The 18,996-nt window shown below is 46.6% G+C and overlaps 1 protein-coding gene and 1 pseudogene across 4 annotated transcripts in view; one reads left to right on the forward strand and one right to left on the reverse strand.

Moving 5' to 3' along the window:
- Window positions 1–13,388, reverse strand: part of LOC129327203 (zinc finger protein OZF-like) — a 28,113-nt gene extending 14,725 nt beyond the window's left edge. The window contains exons 1-5 of one of the 4 annotated variants that reach the window (XR_008596784.1): window positions 13,337–13,388; window positions 12,789–12,915; window positions 9,775–11,431; window positions 6,636–6,851; window positions 4,132–6,206 (exon numbers count right to left, since the gene is read on the reverse strand). Coding sequence is in view for 2 of the 4 variants with exons in the window: in XM_054975687.1 (XP_054831662.1) it covers window positions 6,200–6,206; window positions 9,775–11,431; window positions 12,789–12,822 (1,698 nt within the window). In the remaining 2 variants the exon portion in view is untranslated. Of the gene's footprint in view, window positions 1–4,131; window positions 6,207–6,635; window positions 6,852–9,774; window positions 11,432–11,906; window positions 11,954–12,788; window positions 12,916–13,336 lie in introns of those variants that run through there. The other 3 variants (XR_008596785.1, XM_054975687.1, XM_054975688.1) reach the window with 3 other exon arrangements.
- LOC129327904 (zinc finger protein 208-like) overlaps window positions 1–18,996 on the forward strand; it is a 284,286-nt pseudogene that overhangs the window by 158,070 nt on the left and 107,220 nt on the right.

The following is an 18,996-nucleotide window of genomic DNA, read 5'->3' on the forward strand; positions in this document are numbered from 1 at the left end:
CTGAACCCTTGAAGTTTTCACTAGCCCCCACCCCAGCAGCCTCTGAAAGCAACAGCCTCCCCCTGCAGTCCAAGGAAGTCCCTTTGGCCCCCCCAGGAGTGTAAAAGGTCATCCAGAATCACCGGAGAATTGCTTCAGGTAGGTAGCCATGTTGGTGTGCAGTAGAACAGCTGGATTCGAGTCCAGCTGCACCTGAGCGGCCAACGAGGCTTCCCCAGCCCTGATCCTTTATTATCCCAGCCAGGAAGTGTGGGGTGCTGAAGCTTCACTCATCTGAACAGGGTTTCCTGCAGGTGCCACCTTGCACGTGGGTGAAAACTGCTTGCCTGTACACGTGCATTCTCTGTGGTGCCCCCCCCCACCCCACGGAATGTCTTGCCTGGGGAGGTCAAAAGAATCCCCCTTCTCTTGGTTTTCCACAAATGATGCAAAACGGAATCATTCAAAAGGGCTTTTGACACATAGCAGGGATGTATTGTAGGGAGATGATCTCAAAGAGATGTTTTACTATCGAGTTAGGGATCATAGCCTTCACCGCTATGTTGCCTTACGTCCCATCTGTTGCTTTAAATATTTATCTATTTACTTATGTCATTTATAGTCTGCTTTTCTCACTGAGACTCAAGGCGGATTACATAGTATGAGATTAGTACAATCAGTATCAAGGACATTTCAATACAGTATCAAGGATGTTTCCATAAACAATGCCAGAGGGTAGATAGATACAAGTTTAAAAGACATAGTATTAGTAAGAATCCATTACAGAGTAGAAATACTGAAACAGAACGTAATCAGTTCTTGGACTGACATTAGACAACATGGAGCACAGGTATTACATAGGAATACATATTTAAAGCAACATTTACAAGTCTGTACTGGTTATTAACTGTAAATAAATCTGACTGACTGATTTAAAGCAACAGATAATAGGTAAGGCAACATAGTGATGAAGTCCATGGTCCCTAACTCATTAGCGAAGCATCTGAGACTCCATCCCTACAATATAGCTCTCCCATTTGAGTAAAAAGCCTTTTTGAATAGTTTGGTTTTGCATCGTTTATGAAAAGCCAGGAAAGTGGGGGCTCATCTGACCTTCTCAGGCAGGTCATTCCACAGGATAGGGGCCACTACAGAGAAAGCCCGTGTACGGACTGCTGTTGATCTCACCCGGGTGCAGCCTGGCACCTGCAGGAGCCCCTGTTCAGATTAGTGAAGCTGTATGTGTGCCTATGTACTCTCTGTTGCTTTAAGTATGACCCTACTGGGTAGTTCTGTGTTGTCTAATGTCAGTCCTAGAATTGCTTATGCTCCGTTTCAGCATATCTTCAACTTTGTATAGGATTTTTGCTAATGTTACATCTTTGTAAATTTGCATTTATATACCCTATGGCGTTGTTTATTGAAATGTCCTTGATACTGACTGTGCTAATCTCACACTATGTAATCCACTTTGAGGCTCAGTGAGAAAGGCGGACTATAAATGACACAAATAAATAAATAAATGTAAAGATACAATGTAATTTGATCAGAGCAGAAATGATCATCTGTGGAGAGATAAAAATCCTGTCTCTATTCAGCCCTAGAGGTTCCATTGTTCTGAAGAATTGCTGCATTTGAAACCTCTACCTTATAGGTAGAGGTTACCATATGGAATGGCACAGGCATTAATTAACTGATGCACTCTTGTTCGTTTGGAAATACGAGTCAAGAGTGCCTCTGAGCATACACAGTCAAGAGGAGAGCGAGCCAATCAGGAATCAGGAGCCTCCTAAGTCCCGCCCTCCGTGCTCTTGAGAAGTTTTTGCTGGGAAAGTGGGTGCCTCTTTCTGTCTAAAGGAATTGGGCTACATTCTTGTCTATATGGTCTACTGCTAAGCATGAAAAGTCATCACAGTTTATGGTCACCCCTATTCTGTTGTCCCTCAGAAAACTCCGCCATCAGGCTGAGGAGGCCATTTGCAGTCCCTCCAAATGCAAATCAGCATTCTCACCAGGGAAAGGAGGCAGGGGAAGCTGGTCTCAGATATGTGTCAGGGAGAGTCAATGAGAGGAAGGCAAAGAAGAGGGGAAGCCAATCAGGAAGTAGATGCCTTTAAGCCCCTCCTTCCATGCGCTGAGGGGGGGAATTCGGATAGGAGGGGAGAGCACAGTTTCCATTGTCAGCCAGGTCCACAGGTTACATTTCAAAATAAAATTACTTGGGAATGGGTCAGAGTTTAGAAAAGAGTTTGGCGATTGTCCATTTTCACACCCTAGGGGTGCCCACTACCACATCAGTGTGAGATTGGCCATTGCAAGCTGTGTGCGCTCATATGATGGGCATTGGTGAGAACCAATAGAAAGGCAGCTTGGAGGACAGGGAGCCAATTAGAGAGCATGAGTCTTTAAGCACCATCCTCCACGCTCTGAGATGTTTTGGAGGGGAACTCCTGAACTCTGCACCCTGGTCAGGGCTACCCCCTTTAACACTATATCTTGAACAGAAATGACACATTTTCTGAGTTAATTTTCTTTTTTCTACACATGTCTTCAACCATTTCAAATGAAACAAACATAAACAAAAGCAATCCTGAATAAACTGTGGATGGCGCGGAAAGTGCAGTGTACTGAGCAGGGCTGCCGAGTGGCTTCAACAAAAACACTGGACACACCATAAAAATCTGTTGCTCAGGTGGGAACCACGTGGCTCAGCCAGGTGACCTGCCAAGCAGGAGGCAGAGAAAGAGGCAGGCCACAAAGTGCCACCCCTACCTTGTGTGTTTCACACAACACACCTGCTGGCAGGCAGATCCCCCATCAGTAGGGTTGCCAACTCTAATTGGGGACATTCCTGGAGATTAGGGGTGGTAGAACCTGAAGAGGACAGAGATTGGGGAGGGGAGAGACTTCAGCAGGGTATAATGCCATAGAGTCTACCCTCCAAAGCAGCCATTTTCTCCAGAGAATTGATCTATGTCATCTGGAGAATTGTAATTCTAGGAGATCCCCACTGAGGTCCCCCAAAACTGAGCCCTCTCCAGGCTCCAAGCTGGAATCAGAAGCCCTATTGCACTCTGTTATAGTTCATAATCAGGGGTCATTTCGTAGAAAAAGAGCTGGAGGAACTCATTAGCTTAACTCATTCACATATGCCACGCCCCTTGCCATTGCCAGAAGTGTGTCATTAGCATACCTGATTTGCATATGCCACACCCCCTGGCATCACCTATCCTGGCTGTTTTGGACCCAATCCTGATCATTCAGGGCCAAAATTGGGCCCAAAATGGCAAAAAGGGGCTGAAAATGGCCAAAAAGGGGCCCAAAATGGTCAGGATCGGGCTGCTGCTGAGTGGGAGAGTGATCCACCACTTGTCAGAGGTCCGATCCAGGCCGTTTCGGCCCCAATCCAGGCCGAAACAGGCCCAAAATGGCTGAAAGGTGGGCGGGGCCACCTGTCATGTGACCTCTTTGGGGAACTGCCGGAACTGCGTTCCTGTGCGTTCCCCCTCGAAATGAGACCTGGTCAAAATGGAAATTTAAGTTCTTCATCATGCTTGCTCCCAGAACTTGCTTGGACTGTGCTGCCCCCCTGCCTCCCACTGAGAGGGAAACAGAGAAGCTGTCTGCTTTTTCCCAGATGGGAGCCAAAAGAGGCAGCCAGCTTGGAGGGGGCGGGTAGCTCCCCTAGTGAGAACCAGGAAAGGAAGAAAAACACAACAAGAATGAGCAAAAGTCAACTGCCCATTTTGCAGCCCAGGGGAGAACCAGAAAACCAGTCCTCCTCAACACATGGACAATAAAACTGTACCCACCCCTTTCTGGGAGAGAGAGAAACCACTCTGTTCCTTTAGGAAGGGGAACCTCGTCATTTCCTCCTTCCTGGTGGGAACAGATGGAAATGTTAGCACCAGCTACACTTTGCCTTCCCTCAGCCCAGCCTCCACAACTAAGCCCTAGAGCAGGGGTGGGCAATTGTTTTGGCTCGGGGGCCACTTTGTGGGAGCGGAGGTTAGCGGAGGGCCGCACCTTTTAAAATGATTGCATTCATTAGTTAACTTTGCATTTCAGAAAAGGTATAAATTGTATCATAAAAATCAATAAATATAAATTAAATAAAATAGTGGTCGTTTTATTCAATTTATTTATTGTGCTAATTTCATATCATCTATAGCTGCAAGCACATTTAATTTTAGAAGGAAATCTCGGTTCAAGGCAGATTTTTCTGACTGTCTTGGCAGGCCACAAAAAACTCTGTAGCGGGCCGCATGTGGCCCGCGGGCCGCAATTTGCCCACCCCTGCCCTGGAGGGATTTTTTTTTGCTCCTTTATTTTCTCATCTCCTTTTTCATTTGAACCCTTGAGCTTCCCCCAGCTCAGTCCCTTTGGAACTGCCCGTTTCTTGGAAATCTTAATTAGAAAATACCAGACATTTGTATGCCATGTCTTTTCTCAATTGATTTCTCAGACAGCAAATACCAGACTGTCCGGTTTGAAACAGGCCGCCTGGCAACCCTATTGCTGAGGGTCTCCTAGACAAGCAGGAAGCAGGAGTTGTGCTTGGTCAGAGAGAGAAATGAAGAAACTGGGCTGCTGCCTTTCTTCCTTGGCACTTTCCAAAGCTCCAGTCACACATCTGACTATGGCCTCTCTGTGCAAGCAACAGAACCTCTCATCTTTAAAATAAAGTTGCCATCTTGTGGAGGGTGCCTCTCCTAGTGTAGGAAATGCAGCTTCCAAAAAAAGAGGGGCTGCTGTTCCTTAGAGGCAGAGAACTGGGGCCTCTCCCCCTGGTACCCCTTACAAAAGGCTCCAAGCCCTACAGAAAAGACTTAGAGAGAAATCGAACATGACGGCTTTGGGATCATGAGCGAAGGAAGTCTGGGTGCACTTCTGGCATTAAAAGGGCTTGGCAGGCAGAGATTCAACAGGGGAGGATTCTAATATCATGGCATCATCTCCCTCACTTCTGCACAAGAAGGGTCCAGCAAAGTAACTGTTGCCTGATAAAGCCACAGGAACCAAAACAGAGGCATCCTTCAATAGCTTGCCTCATGCTGGAGTTTTCACAATCAGGTCTCTGCTGAGAAGGAGAAGAAAAAACAAACCCAAACTAGGGGACCAGGAACGTCACTTCAGAGTCTGGGCTTCTGCTCCTCGACAGGCAATTGACGCATTATCATCATCCTGATTTTCCAACTCTCATTCATTCATTCATTCATTCATTCATTCATTCATTCATTCATTCATTCATTCATTCATTCATGTGTTTGAGAGGAGTATAATTTTCCCACATATTTGTCCACTCAATTTTCCTTGCTATAAATATTACAAAACACAGTTTTGTGGAGGTACAGTTGATGGTTTCATGGCATTAGATTCAGCAAGGCTATCTTTTGATCTCTCTCCGTAGCACAAAGCACAATCCCCCACCCCCTATTTAGAAAATATGAAATCCCAAGAGGTTTTTGCCCGGAGCAAATTGTTGAGCAAAGATCCTATCTGGCTATTTTCTCCCACTGCTTGGGACTCTGTTGTGTATTAATTCCTTGTTATTTCAGGCAAGCAGAACGCCATTAGTTTACAAGCTTCATACAGCTTTCCATGCATGTTGCTGCAGACTAGTTTCCCCATATTTAGATAAAGTGAAATTATAACAGGTTTTCCCCCTAGGCAAGGGTTGCAAATCCCCAGGCAGGAGCTGGACTATTCCTGGAACTTCCTTGGAGTAAATGGCAGCTCCAGAGGGCTGACACCATAGTATACCATAGAGTCCAGGAGAAATGGAAGTCCCTCTCCAGGGACTGCCCTCAAATCTCCAGGAATTTTCCAAGCCAGAGTTGGCAACCCCACCCTAGGCATTCTAACACCTAATAGTTGAACAAAGATCCTCGTTGCAGATTTTCTCTCAGCACTAGGGACTCTATTGCATGCAAATTCCGTGCCATTTCAGGGGAGTCACACGTCGTCTTATTTACAACCTTCATCCTGTATTCTGTGCCTGTTGCTGCAGACTGTGGTCTTCCACGTATTCCTAGATTGCTCTCCATTTCACTTGTGTTTTTCCAAGCAGAGTCACGTTGTAGTTGCAGACGGCCGGTGAAGTTCAAGGAGACGTCTGGTGCTGGGTGAGACCCTGCCCCCCCCCCCGTCCTCTTTGCATGGCCGTGTCTGAACAGGAGCTGCGAGGCCACAGGACTTCTTCTGGGAGAAATGCTGGATCTCAGCCACTATCAAGGGTCAAAAGAAAGAGAGGATTGATTCAGGTCTTAACTGAGACTGTGAATTCTCATCTACTGCATGTGTTGACAAAACCAAGAAGACTGCATTCTCTACAACTACTTCCCATAGTGCTGTGTGTGTGTGGTGGGGGGGGATGCATTTTTGCTTTGTACAGAAACCTCACAGGCCTTCTGTGCCTTTCATGGCCTTCTGCTTGGTCACACCAAAAAGAGTCCAAGCCCAGAGGTGTAAGAAAAAGTGTGCCTCTGGCTAAGCAAGGAGGTAATGCAGCGACACACCGGCTGCCTGGAATAAGTTTGGCACTTGGCTCATTCACCAGCCGAAAAGAAGAAGGCCCAGTTAAACAATCAAGGAAGCTATGCATGTAATAGAAACAAACAATAAATAAGACTGTTGTAATAGAAAAAGAGGAAGACCTGAAACAAGATGGCTCGACTCAATAAAAGAAGCCAGGTCCTCCAGTTTGCAGGATCTTCAGAGTAGCATGTGTCCCTTTCCTTCACCTGGAACAAATCTGATGAGGTAGGTTGTGCTAAGAGATGGCTTGACCCAAGTTCACCTGCAGGTTTATTGGATGAGTAGGGAAAGGATCCCGGGTGGCTCCGGTCTAGCATTCTAACCACTGTACGACACTGCCCTCGTAAAGACAGAGGAATGATATATTTATCAAGAACAATAACAAAAGGTGAGCTCAGCTGTGCAAAAACCAGGTCAAAAGTAACAAATGAATGTTCATATTTTCATACAGGTTCTGAGAGATGTGCGCCAACAGGCTTAAGTAAGGAGGCCCATTTTACAGGAGGGGAATACTGAGGCCCCAGGAGAGGTGCAACCTGCCCGTGGATCAAGCATGTCAGTGTATACTGTATCTATGAGCAAATTTTCACTCCTGCCTCTTCAATACAGAAACCAGACCATTAACCAAATCCTACACGTCTTTCCTCAAAGTGCGAGTCACTGTCACTGCAGGATTTGCTATCTTCTAACTATACAAGAAAAGAAGAATAATTACTTGTGAGACATTATCAAGGATGGAAGATTTCTACCGGTGACACACGTCATAGTAATTTTGCTTTGTAGACTGTTACTAGAATTCAGGGATTTTTTTTCCTCATGAGACCTGACAGAACGGGGGCAAACTTTAATTCTTTGACTTCCTTCCAGCAGTAAATTGGGGCCCGGTTGGTCAATGCGAGGGTGTGGGGAGATGAAAAACAAACACAAGTCTGCATCAAGGCGAAGTAGCAGGGAATGCTGCTGGAGACATCTGTGTGTGTGTGTGTGTGTGCACATGAGTGCATGCATGCACATGCATATGTGAGTGTGTGAGAGGAGGGAGTCACAGCAGAGAGATACGCAACATTTCACAGATGAGTATTGGGTACCTTTTTGCATTAATACCTGGGCCCGGCTGGCTGGGGCAAAGCCAAGATTGGGGAAAGAAACGATTGCAAGGAAGTGGAGCCTTTGTCCGACTGTCTGCCTAGAAAGTTGTATGTTCCATAGAAACCCCCACAGCCTCTCTGAGCATGTAAAGAGTCGCTTACTCGTCTCTCCTCTTCCCTTTTTTGGGCATGACTCTGAGCAGAGTCATAGGGATGGAGGCCATCCTGTCCAGGCCTTGCTCAGTGCCTGCCTTCCCATCCAGGCACAGAACAGACCCATCCTTCCTGACCTCTAGCTAGACTGCTGCATCACTGGGTCCTTCGGACCAAGACTTGCAGCTATTTGAGTCTGCCAGTCCTTGCATTCCTCCAAGACATGCAGTTCTGGCGTCCACCCCAACCTATCTCCCTTCCTTTGTTCCTTTCTGCTGGAAGGAGCTCTTGTGCACTGGCTGCCTGCTTCCAAGCACAATTCAAGGTGCTTGATCTTATCTTTAAGTCTTTAAATGGGTTGACTTGACACCGGTGGTAGAGCATCAGTTTTGCATCCACAAGGTCCCAGGGCCAACCCCTGGCACCTGCAGTTGAAAGGGCCAGGCAGGAGGTGAGGTGAAAGACCTCTGCCTGAGACCTTGGAGTGCTCTTGCTGTCCTGAGTAGAACATACTGGCCCTGATGCTTCAATGGTGTCTGATTCAGTGCAAGGCAGCTTCATGTACGCATGTTCAAACACCCCTTCTGCAGAGGGTAGGCAGGAGGTGAGTGGAGACAGCAGACAGGGCTTTGCCTTGGGCATGCCCTCTCTCTTGAGGGTTGCCTGGCACCTGACTTGCTTTTAGGTGCCTGGCCAAAGCAATTCTTTCTCTCTAAGGTTTTAACTCAGTTTATTTTTCCATTTTGTTAGCTCCTGGAGCAAGGAATATTTTACTTGTTGCGTAAGGACGTATTTAATTTTGTCCATTCTGAATCTACCGCTCATCAACTTCTCTGGATGCCCCCGAATTCTAGTACTTGGGGAGTGGGGAAAAAGTTCTCTCTGTCTACTCTCTCTACCCCCTACCTCTAACCACTATCCTGTCCTGCCTTGGTTAGCTCTCCTCTAAACTGAAAAGTTCCCGACTCTTCAGCCTTTCTTTATAGGAAAGATGTTCCAACTCCTTAATCCTCTTGGTTACCCTCTGTACTTTTTCCAGCTCTGCTGTGTCCTTTTTGAGATACAGAGACCAGAATAATTTCTTGCCTCTGGAAATGGAGGTGAACTTTATTCACCATAGCTAAGCTATTTGCATCATGAACCCGTCTAAATTTGTCTTTCAAAGCCATCTACACTTGTGGCTATCACGGTATCAACTCGCAGCGAAGTCCATGATTTAATTACTCATTGAGTAAAGTATTTTCTTTTGTCTGTCCTGAGCCTATTGTTTATCGTTGAGCACTACCAAGTTCTCATTTCCCACGATGATCAAAATATACTTGTCAGAGATGCTTTAGGCTGATCCTGCACTGGGCAGGGGGTTGGACTAGATGGTCTGTATGGCCCCTTCCAACTCTATGATTCTATGATTTTCTCCACCCCTTGCATAATTCTATAAACCTCTATAATGTCCCCTCCTAAATTCCTCAGCTGTTCCTCCTAGGAAAGTTGCTCCATCCCCCTCTGATCTTCAGTTTAAGTACACTCTTCTGCTCTCCTTTCAAGTCAATTAAATAGACGATGGACAAAGTTTCTCAAAACATACTACACCACAACTCAGGCTATAAGACACACAGGGCTGAGGCCAAGATCTGAACTGCAGGGTGAACTAGGGTCAGAATGGGGCTTTGAAAGACATTTGGGAGATCATCTGGAGAACCAGGGCATCACAGGAAATCTGAGCAGCTCTGAGTGGTTAAAAGCAGCAGGACTCTAATCTGGAAAACTGGGTTTGATACCCCCCTCCTCTGCTTGAAGCCAGCTAGTTGACCTTGGGTCAGTCACAACTCCTTGGAGCTCTCTCAGCTCCACCCACCTCACAGGTTGTTTTGTTGTGGGGATAATAACATACTTTGTAAACTGCTCTGAGTGGGTGTTAAATTGTCCTGAAGGGCAGTATATAAACCGAATGTTGTTATTATTATATGGCTTTAAATCACGCCTATCACAACATCAGTTACAATGATTGAAAACACACCTTGATTCTGGCAAAACTGTAGAACATGCCAAGAATGTTAGCGTCTCAAAGACCTCAAGGGACTTTCCATAAGCTGAACATTGGTACGGTTTTTCCCCTGTGTGTATTCTCTGATGAGAAGTCAGGTGTGAGCTCTGACGGAAACTCTTTCCACATGTTGAACATTGAAATGGTTTCTCCCCTGTGTGGATTCTTTGATGGGAAATGAGGCTGTCCTTCTGACTGAAGCTCTTTACACACACTGAGCATTTATATGGTTTCTCCCCAGTGTGGATTCTTTGATGGGATGTAAGGTGTGAGTTGCGATGATAGCTCTTTCCACACACTGAGCATTTATATGGTTTCTCTCCTGTGTGAGTTCTTTGATGCGATGTAAGATGTGCGCTGCTACGAAAGCCCTTTCCACACTGTGAACATTTATATGGCTTCTCTCCTGTGTGGATTCTTTGATGTGATATAAGGCTTGAGTTATGACTGAAGCTCTTTTCACACTCTGAGCATTTATATGGTTTCTCCCCTGTGTGGACTCTTTGATGGGAATTAAGTGCTGACATCCAGACAAAGTCCTTTCCACACACTGAGCATTTATATGGTTTCTCCCCTGTGTGGATTCTTTGATGAGATGTAAGGTGCGAGTTGCGATGATAGCTTTTTCCACACTCTAAGCATTTATATGGTTTCTCCCCTGTGTGGATTCTTTGATGGGAAGTGAGGCTCTCCCTATGACTGAAGCTTTTCCCACACTCTAGGCATTTATATGGTTTCTCCCCTGTATGAATTCTTTGATGGTAATTAAGATGAGAAATGCAATTGAAGCTCTTTTCACACTCTGAACATTGATATGGTTTCTCCCCTGTGTGGCTTCTTTGATGGTAAGTGAGGGTCTCCTTATGAGTGAAGCACTTTCCGCATTCAGAGCATTTGTATGGTTTCTCCCCTGTGTGGATTCTTTGATGGTAAGTGAGGCTCTCCCTATGAAGAAACTTCTTTCCACACTCTGAGCACTGATATGGTTTCTCCCCAGTGTGGATTCTTTGATGAGAATGAAAGTGTGAGCTGCGATAAAAACTCTTTCCACACTGGGAGCACTGATATGGTTTCTCTCCTGTGTGGATTCTTTGATGTAAAGTGAGTTGCACCTTCTGAATGAAGCACTTCCCACAGTCTGAACATTTATATGGTTTCTCTCCAGTGTGGATTCTTTGATGGGTAGTGAGGTTTGGCTTACAACTGAAGCTCTTTCCACAGTCTGAACATTTATGTGGTTTCTCCCCGGTGTGGATTCTTTGATGGGAAGTAAGGTTTGAGTATCGACTGAAACTCTTTCCACACACTGAACATTTGTGTGGCTTTTTATCTGTGTCCACTCTTTCGTGTAAAATAATTTTGTTGCTCAGACTCCAACTTTCCTGACACTCTAATGATTTCACAACTTGCTTCCCATTTCCTGTTTTTTGACAAGCATCAAGTCTTGATTTATCCATAGACATTTTTGTACATACAGGGAATTTATTCCCATCAGTTCCTCTGTAACTTTCTTTTTGAACTGGAATTTCCTGGAAATTGGAACATTTAGAAGCAATGGATTTCTTCCTCCCTTGCAGCTGGCCTTTAGATATCCTTCTTTGTTCTTTCTCCCCTCTGTTGCTCTCGCTCTCTGTTGGAATAAAGAGATAAGTTAAATGAGGGAGAAATTGAACTTCCCATCAGTGAACTGACCCAGTATTTTGCCCCAAGACGGACATCCTAAACCATGCCAACCTGAAGTTTTTCAGAGCTGGATTAATTCTCATGTCCTGTTTAAAGGTATCTGTTTGTAGGGTTGGAAAAGACACTTTTCCACTTGAGAGTTTGGAAAGTCACTCTCGACAATGCAAAGTTACAGCGTTGGGTGGCCGATTCATATGACATTTTTAATAAGGCCTAGAGTTCAACAGACATTTGATTCCATGTGGTTAAATAATGGTCAATGAGCAGGCTCGAAAGGCTGACAAAGATCCCCCAATGTATCCCCCAGTTTCTCCTCTGAGAAGCCCCCTGAGTGTCAAATGGATACCATTTAGCTAGATTTACCAGGAAAAACATTCTTTGATATACAAAAAAAGGAACCTGCCACACAGATAAATACCTACCCACCAATTGCTCTCCTTTGTCAGAGCCCTGTACAAAGGGATTGTCCTCTTCCACCAGTTGTGGGGGCGGGGAAGCTCAGCTTTGGGAACCTGAAAACATCTTTGAATTGTAAATCCCCCGCAGAAAAACACTGATTATTTCCAGCACTTCTGGTAAGCATAAATGTCCAGAGCTTCCCAACCAGCCATACTGGAGAGGCTCTCGCCTGTCGTATCAGTGAAAAACGACAGAAGGAAACTTCTTCCTCTGATACTTTGAAGATGCAGGAGGGATTAGAATGCTGTAAAAGGGAAGCCCTAGTCTTGATGCAGAATGTGGCCTCTGCGACCTTAGCATGTTTTGGAATCACCCCAGGAAGGCAAACTGCAGACAGAATGTGAACTGAACAGTATACCTCTTAAGACACCAAACGGGAAAAGGAAATCTCTAGCTTGAGTCCCCTGCAAAGGCAATCTAGGGGGGAACCTTCCTAGATGCAAATCTGAAGGCATCTAATGCAGCTTCCTTGAAGGGCTCCAAGGTTACAACTCCGTGTCCCTGTGAAGAGATGCCACAATCCTGTCAACTCAGAAGAGTGGCGTGTCGAGGGTGGCGGAAAGTAAAGGAAAGAGCGAAGCGCAGTTAAATTATTCTTTAGCCCCTCCAAGTCCTTTTGTGACTATCTTATCCTTATTGCTAGAGCTTTAGATCTGCTGTCCTTGGGTCTCTAGAAAGACTAGCTACAAATACATTTTGCAGTTGAACAAAGAGAATCTCTAAGGAATGTGGGATCTAATGATTTTGTCCTCAACAACAGCCCTACAGTGGGCTGATATAAACTAACAACAGCAGAAATTCCTGAGCTCATTATTTGTCCACAAAAGGCAAAGAGAGAGGCATACCCAGAGAGGCTAGAATCCTGTGGTTCTCCTCCATGACTTCCCTGTGCAGGGCCCTTTGGCCTGGATCCAGCAGAGCCCATTCCTCCTCTGAGAAGTCCACAGCCACATCCTCCAAGGTCACTAAACTCTTAAAGAAGGAAAGATAATGGATGTAACAGTCTCATCAGAGAATGAAGCCGAGGTGTTTGGGAGTTCTTCTGTAGGATTCTACACATTTATTGAAGCTCACTGAGATTCTTTTGAAGTGAATGGAAGCTCGGATGGACTGAAAGAGATTTCTACGTAGCTCATTGAAGCTGATGATAGTAATGTATACTGGACTATTTGGAAAAGTGTTTGTATGAAATCATTAAGACATGGTTTCTACTTTGTATCTATATGTAGATGTATTGTGTGCTTGTATTGAACCATTTAACTGTTTAACTATTTTGAACACTCAATATTTTGGAAATACATTGGATTTATTTTTATATGAGAGAGAGCTTTGGGATTCTTCGGGGGCACCTGGGGTCTACCTTGTCTGGCTTCAGAGATGATTCTTTCCCTACCTTGTCTGGCTGCACAGACGATGCTTTCACTCTTCCACAGAGAGGGAGAGGTCCAGAGGAACCAGGCAGTGTCCTTCCATTACCTGTGAGAGAGAGAAGAGAAGGCGGAAGACATTTATGCTGCTGTTCATTGCCTGGCTGAAAAACGGGGTGCGGTTCGCACATTTAGAGTCCTGTGGATTTCTCCCAGTTGCACTTTCTCACTCATACATTATTAAAATGTGATTTTATTGCATATGTTTTAATTTGTTAGCCACCTGGGTGGCTCTTGTGAGGGCAAAAATGTGGGATAGAAATTCTGTAAAATAAAAATAAATAGACAAATACAGCTTCTGTCCTGAGGGGAAACCGTCCTTCTTTCTGTTAAGACATTTCTGAAACTCAGTCTGATTTATTCTGCATGTATTGGTTCTTATTATTCAGTCTTTAGAGCAATTTTTTAACTTGTTTCTAGACTGCCTTTCTAACAACATTTCCGAAAAAGAAATAAAAACAAAACCCACCAAAACAGCGATGCTAAATGAACAGCAGATAACATAATACCACCTGTCATGATCACAAACACGAGGAATAAAAACTGTCAAAAGAGAACCCAACCACCTTTCCTAACTTATGACCTATCCCTCATTTGTTTGACAAAACAGAAGCAATCTCAGACACAGAAAGAGATGTAAGGAAGAAAATTATCTGAAGCTCCCGGGAAGGGATAATTCTGCAGCCCCTACCCCCAAAACCTTGCTCCTTCCTGAAAAGTACCCCATTTATTTATTTACGTATTTGCTTCATGCACCAATGGGGAGCCAAAGTGGATAATGTCTACTCCACTTTATCATCGCAACAACCCGGTGAGGTAGGTCAGGCTGAATGTAAGCGGCTCAGCCAAGTTCACCCAGCAAACTTCGATGTCAGAGTGCGGATTCGAATCTGGGTCTCACCCATCCTACTCTGACACTCTAAGCGCTACACCACACTGTCCTTCAATCTCAGCAACAGCTAATATTTGGACCTGAGGGAAACACGGAGAGCTGATGGTAGAGGGAACGCTTTGTGAGAGAGGGGCTGAAATAAAACAAATTCATGACTCTTCACTTGCATTTTGTATTTCACCTTCTTGTGTGGAAACACAGTCTCTCCACATTGAATCTTGGCTCCAAAAGCCTAGTCTTAAAACTTTTGAAATGGAACACATTGTGAACACACAGAGCTGCATCAGAGCGTTGTTCCATCAAGGTCAGCACTGCCAACTTTGATTGGCGGCTGTTCTCCTGCATCTCGGGTGAAGGCCTTTCACACCCTTCATCCTTTTTACCCATGGAGGCTGGGGATTGAGTCTGGGACCTTTGCATGCAACGTGGATCGCCTACCACTAAGCCACAGAGCTGACATATAAAATGCACATCAAAAGAATCAACCAATTCTTTTTATTTTAGACATTATGAAAATATAACACGAGCTGGAAACCATCCTCTTCGCCAGACAGGCTTCCAAGGAAATATAAAAGAATCCCCCAAATGCCAGGTTTACCTTAGAGGAGGCTTAGCTGTTCCTTACCCAATGAGGTGGCACCTCCACCGTCCTCCCGGGCGATCCCCCCAAAGTGCGCCTTCTGCTTGAAGTGCGGAAGGGATAACTCTGCCTTGGCATCACCAGCAGCTCCACCTGACGGCCCCTGAAACAGCAAACAAGGAGCGGGGAGAGGGAGTAGGGCAGGAGTGAGGCAGGCAAACGCCTGGAAAGGGAGGCGGAAGGGGAAGGGGCTGCTGGGGGAGGCCGGGAGGGCTCTCATAGGACTATCATGCCCCAAAATGTGCAGAACGGAAGAAACGGGAACAGAACTAACTGCATTCCGCTGCAGTGATCCTTGGAGGCAGAGATCCTGCTAGGAAATCTGGCTTAGCCTGGAGTTAAACAGGTTAACAGATGGTTGGGCACTTGGAGATTTTTTTTAGAATGGTCTTCTCCGTACTGTGCTGAAACTCTCTCACCTGTCCTCCTTGCTTCTTGGCCTCCGCCTGGCTCAGGAGGAAGCCTTCCGCCAGGGCCACCGCCTGGGAACTGGTCTCTGGCCCGCATTCCCTGACCCAGCTCTCCATCTCCGGGGGCAGGACGGCCAGGAACTGCTCTAGGATCACCAGGTCCAGCATCTCCTTCTTGCTGTGCCTTTCTGGCTTCAGCCACCGGCAGCAAAGACGGTGGAGGCGGCTGCATGTCTCTCGGGGCCCCTCCGCCTCCTGGTAGCAGAACTGCCTGAAGATCGGGTGCTGTGCCTCTGAGCTGGATGTGTCCCCACTCAGGGTCTTTGGTGCAGAGCTTTCCCAGAATCCCTCCTTCTTCACAGCCTGTTGAGTATGAAGTCCTTTGTTTGCATCAGGGCCAGATGATTTGAGCTCTTCCATCTTATCTGGTCAGTTTACAACCCGGCCGATAGATCTCATTGCTCTGCTGCAAATTCCTCTCTCAAGGCCAGACTGGGAAAACTGGGTGGAGCTCCCAAGTTCTGCAAAAGCAGCAAGATTCTTTTGTGAGCAAACTGTGACAGTCTCCAGACTGGAGAGTACATAGAGACTCCTTTTAGCCATCCCAAGTCCTTTCCCATGAATCTGTCCAGCTCCCTTTCTAAAGCCATTTAAACTAACAGCCACCACCCCATTCCGAGACAAGGAATCCCAGAAGATATCAGCATCCGGAGTGCAGATCTGGTCTGCCATTAATCTACTGTCCATCAACTGGTGATGGACTTCTAGCATTATGGAAGAGGAAAAGGTTTTGCTTAGGTTTCTAGAAGCAAAATTGCAAATACACCAATTACTTAAGCAAGAGAGGGCTGCAAAGTTCAGTATCTGATGCAATTACGGCACATTTCAGTCCAAGGGAAAAAATGATGAGTTTTTTTCTAATACTCCCCCAAAGTCCCCCAATTTCTATGTGCTCCCCAAAATAGGAAAAGATTGGGGGGGGGGAGCCCACAGAAAACGTGCCTTCATACCTTTACCCTTTTTTGCACGTTCACCAATTCCATGACATCCTTTCTGAGGTGGGCTTACAGAAGCATGCGCTGTATTCCAAACGCAGCTGTATCTGAGACTGATATGAAGGCATGCCAATGCTGGTGGGTTCGCTTTCCATCACTTCCCTAGCAATAGTTTCCTTGACTTACCCACCCAGCCTCAAAATCCTTTTCTCAGTCAATCACCACCATCTGGTACCTCATCACTATATATCACTAGATGACTGCAATGTCTTCTAAGGACCAACAGGCACTTCTGACACCGCAGGTGCTGGATCTGCTCTCAGCTTTACCTCCAAGTCAGAATAGATGAGAGAGATTTTTGTCAGCGAAGAATTATGCAACAACATCACAACTAGGAGCCAAACTTCCATTACTGGCAGGGTTGGACTGAGGTTTTACCAAGTCACAAACCACTTTAAACAACTGAGCTAGATAAGAGTCCCCTGATGCAGGGGTATTAGGTCCGGTGCTATTTTATTTGTTCATAAATGACCTGGAACTGGGGGTGCGCAGTGTGGTGGCCGAGCTCGCAAATGAAACAAAATTATTCAGGATGGTGAAAACCTAGTCAGACCGCGAAGGGCTCCAGGAGGATCTCCACAAACTGGGGATTGTGGGCAATTAAGGGGGGGAATGATAGAGGTTTATAAAATTATGCATGGAGTAGAGAGAGTGGGCAAAGAGAACTTTCCCCCCTCTCTCAAAATACTAGAATTTGAAGGCATCCAATGAAATTGATGTGCAGTAGATTCATAGGCAGATTTAAAAGAGAATTGGACAGATTAATGGAGAAGGGATCTCTCACGGCTACTAGTCATGGTGAGCAAAGGGAACCCCCACATTCAGAGGCCGCTAACCACTCAATACCACTGCCAGGAGGCAACTTCAGGGGAAGCCTTCAGCCTCTTTGCTCCGCTGCTGGCCCTCCAGGGGAACTGGTTGGGACACCAGATACTGGACTAGATGGTCCACTGGTGTGATCCAGCAGGCTTCTCCTTATGTTCTTGTTTTCTATGTGCACTTTAGTTGTCCAACCCTTAGTATTTTACCATCTTTAGGTTTAAAAATGTTCGTTATTGAAGGTTTTTGTTTTTTTAATGAGGCCTTATTGGTTTCGAGAGGAATTCTATCACTGGAGATCTGTAACCCAGTTTAGGATCTCGAGGTCACAAGAACGGGACAGAAAAGTTTACAAGAGTCAAAGTGGAATTGTGTGGGTGTGTTTGTTTTTTTAACCCAAGTGTGCATCAACTTGAGCATAAACTGTACATCATTTGCAGTTGGCTCCTGGCTTCATCCTCTTGAAGAGCAATGACTCTTACGCAGACTCCTCTGCACGTATTCCTGCCCTCTGCTCCCTGCTCTTTGGCCAAAACAGCCCACTGACAGTTCCCTACAAAGCCCCCCACAGCCACCCAGGCAGCACCTGCCTCCTCGCAGGTCCCCATCTAGCAGCCCCCTCCTCAGTGTCCAGGAGTGCAGGGCTGGGGGCTCCCACTGGCCTCCTCCCTTGCCCAGCGTTCCCCTCCCTGCGCTGCAGCCTCTCCTTGTCCTCCTGCGCCCAAACGCCTCGACTCACCAGCTCTCCCCGGGACGCAGCTGATGCAGAAAGGCCACTTGCCCATAATTAAGGGGAGGGGCTTCTGGGGCGGAAGTGACCTCACAAGCCCGCCCCCCCTCTCTCTGGGCTGCTTCTCTAGGACTCGGGACTCTCTCCCTTTAACTCTCCACCCCTCGGACAGAATCGCCTCCAGAGTGCAAGAGGGGAGCCTGGAATGGGCACCAGAAATCTGCCAGGATCAACTCAGCCCGAGCATGGGGGGCAGCCCGCCCCCCACGCTGGGGGTCTCCTAGGACCGGGGCGGCTTTGCTCCAGGAGGAAGGAGCAAGGAAAAAGGGGGCTCGGAAGACCTCCTGCTAGTGCGGAATTGGTTCAACTGCCCTAGATGTTGCTTCTTCCACTCGGCTCCGTGGGGACCAGCTCTGGCCACTCGTCTGATCGCGGCATCGTCTCCGGGCGGTTTCACCCCATGCTTTGCTTAGGACAGCATCGGGCCAGATCCCGTCCCTTCCCTCTCTCTTCCGCAAATCTTTGCCCGGGGGCTGCCGGGCGTGATGGAGCCCTGGAAGCAAACTTGCAGCCCAAACATTTTTGGTAGGGGGGCAAATGAGCACAGAGGGAGGGCAGCCGATCATGTCTCTGTACAGAAAGGCCAGGCTTCTTTCCCCTAAACAATTAACTCAGTCAAGAGGTGTAGCACGCAGCCAGCAAGCTTTTTTGGGGTGGGGGTGGGGTATGAGTACAGTGAAGGGCAATCCATTATTATTTATTTAATTATCTCTCTGCTCTCTTCAATGATCTCTGGTGGGGCAGAGGGAATCCTGGCGAAATAGCTTTCCATTTGCCAGGGAAAGGGGGGTGGGGAGAAGGCCACCCCTTTAGAAGCACCAAAGGACCTCAGCCACACACAGTCCACACCACAGGCCATGATCTGTAGGCTTGTCTGTGTCTGAGGAGCCATCAGGAAGGCCCCCATTGGGCAGCCCTGGGACTGAAGCTGACCTATGCCCAGCCTGCCCCAGGCTACATAGGGTGCCCTCTGAGAGCCAAGCTACAAGTGACGCCTGACACAGGTTGGACACTTGTCAG

The sequence above is a fragment of the Eublepharis macularius genome, chromosome 4 (genome assembly GCF_028583425.1).
Source record: "Eublepharis macularius isolate TG4126 chromosome 4, MPM_Emac_v1.0, whole genome shotgun sequence".
Classification (NCBI taxonomy): domain Eukaryota; kingdom Metazoa; phylum Chordata; class Lepidosauria; order Squamata; family Eublepharidae; genus Eublepharis; species Eublepharis macularius.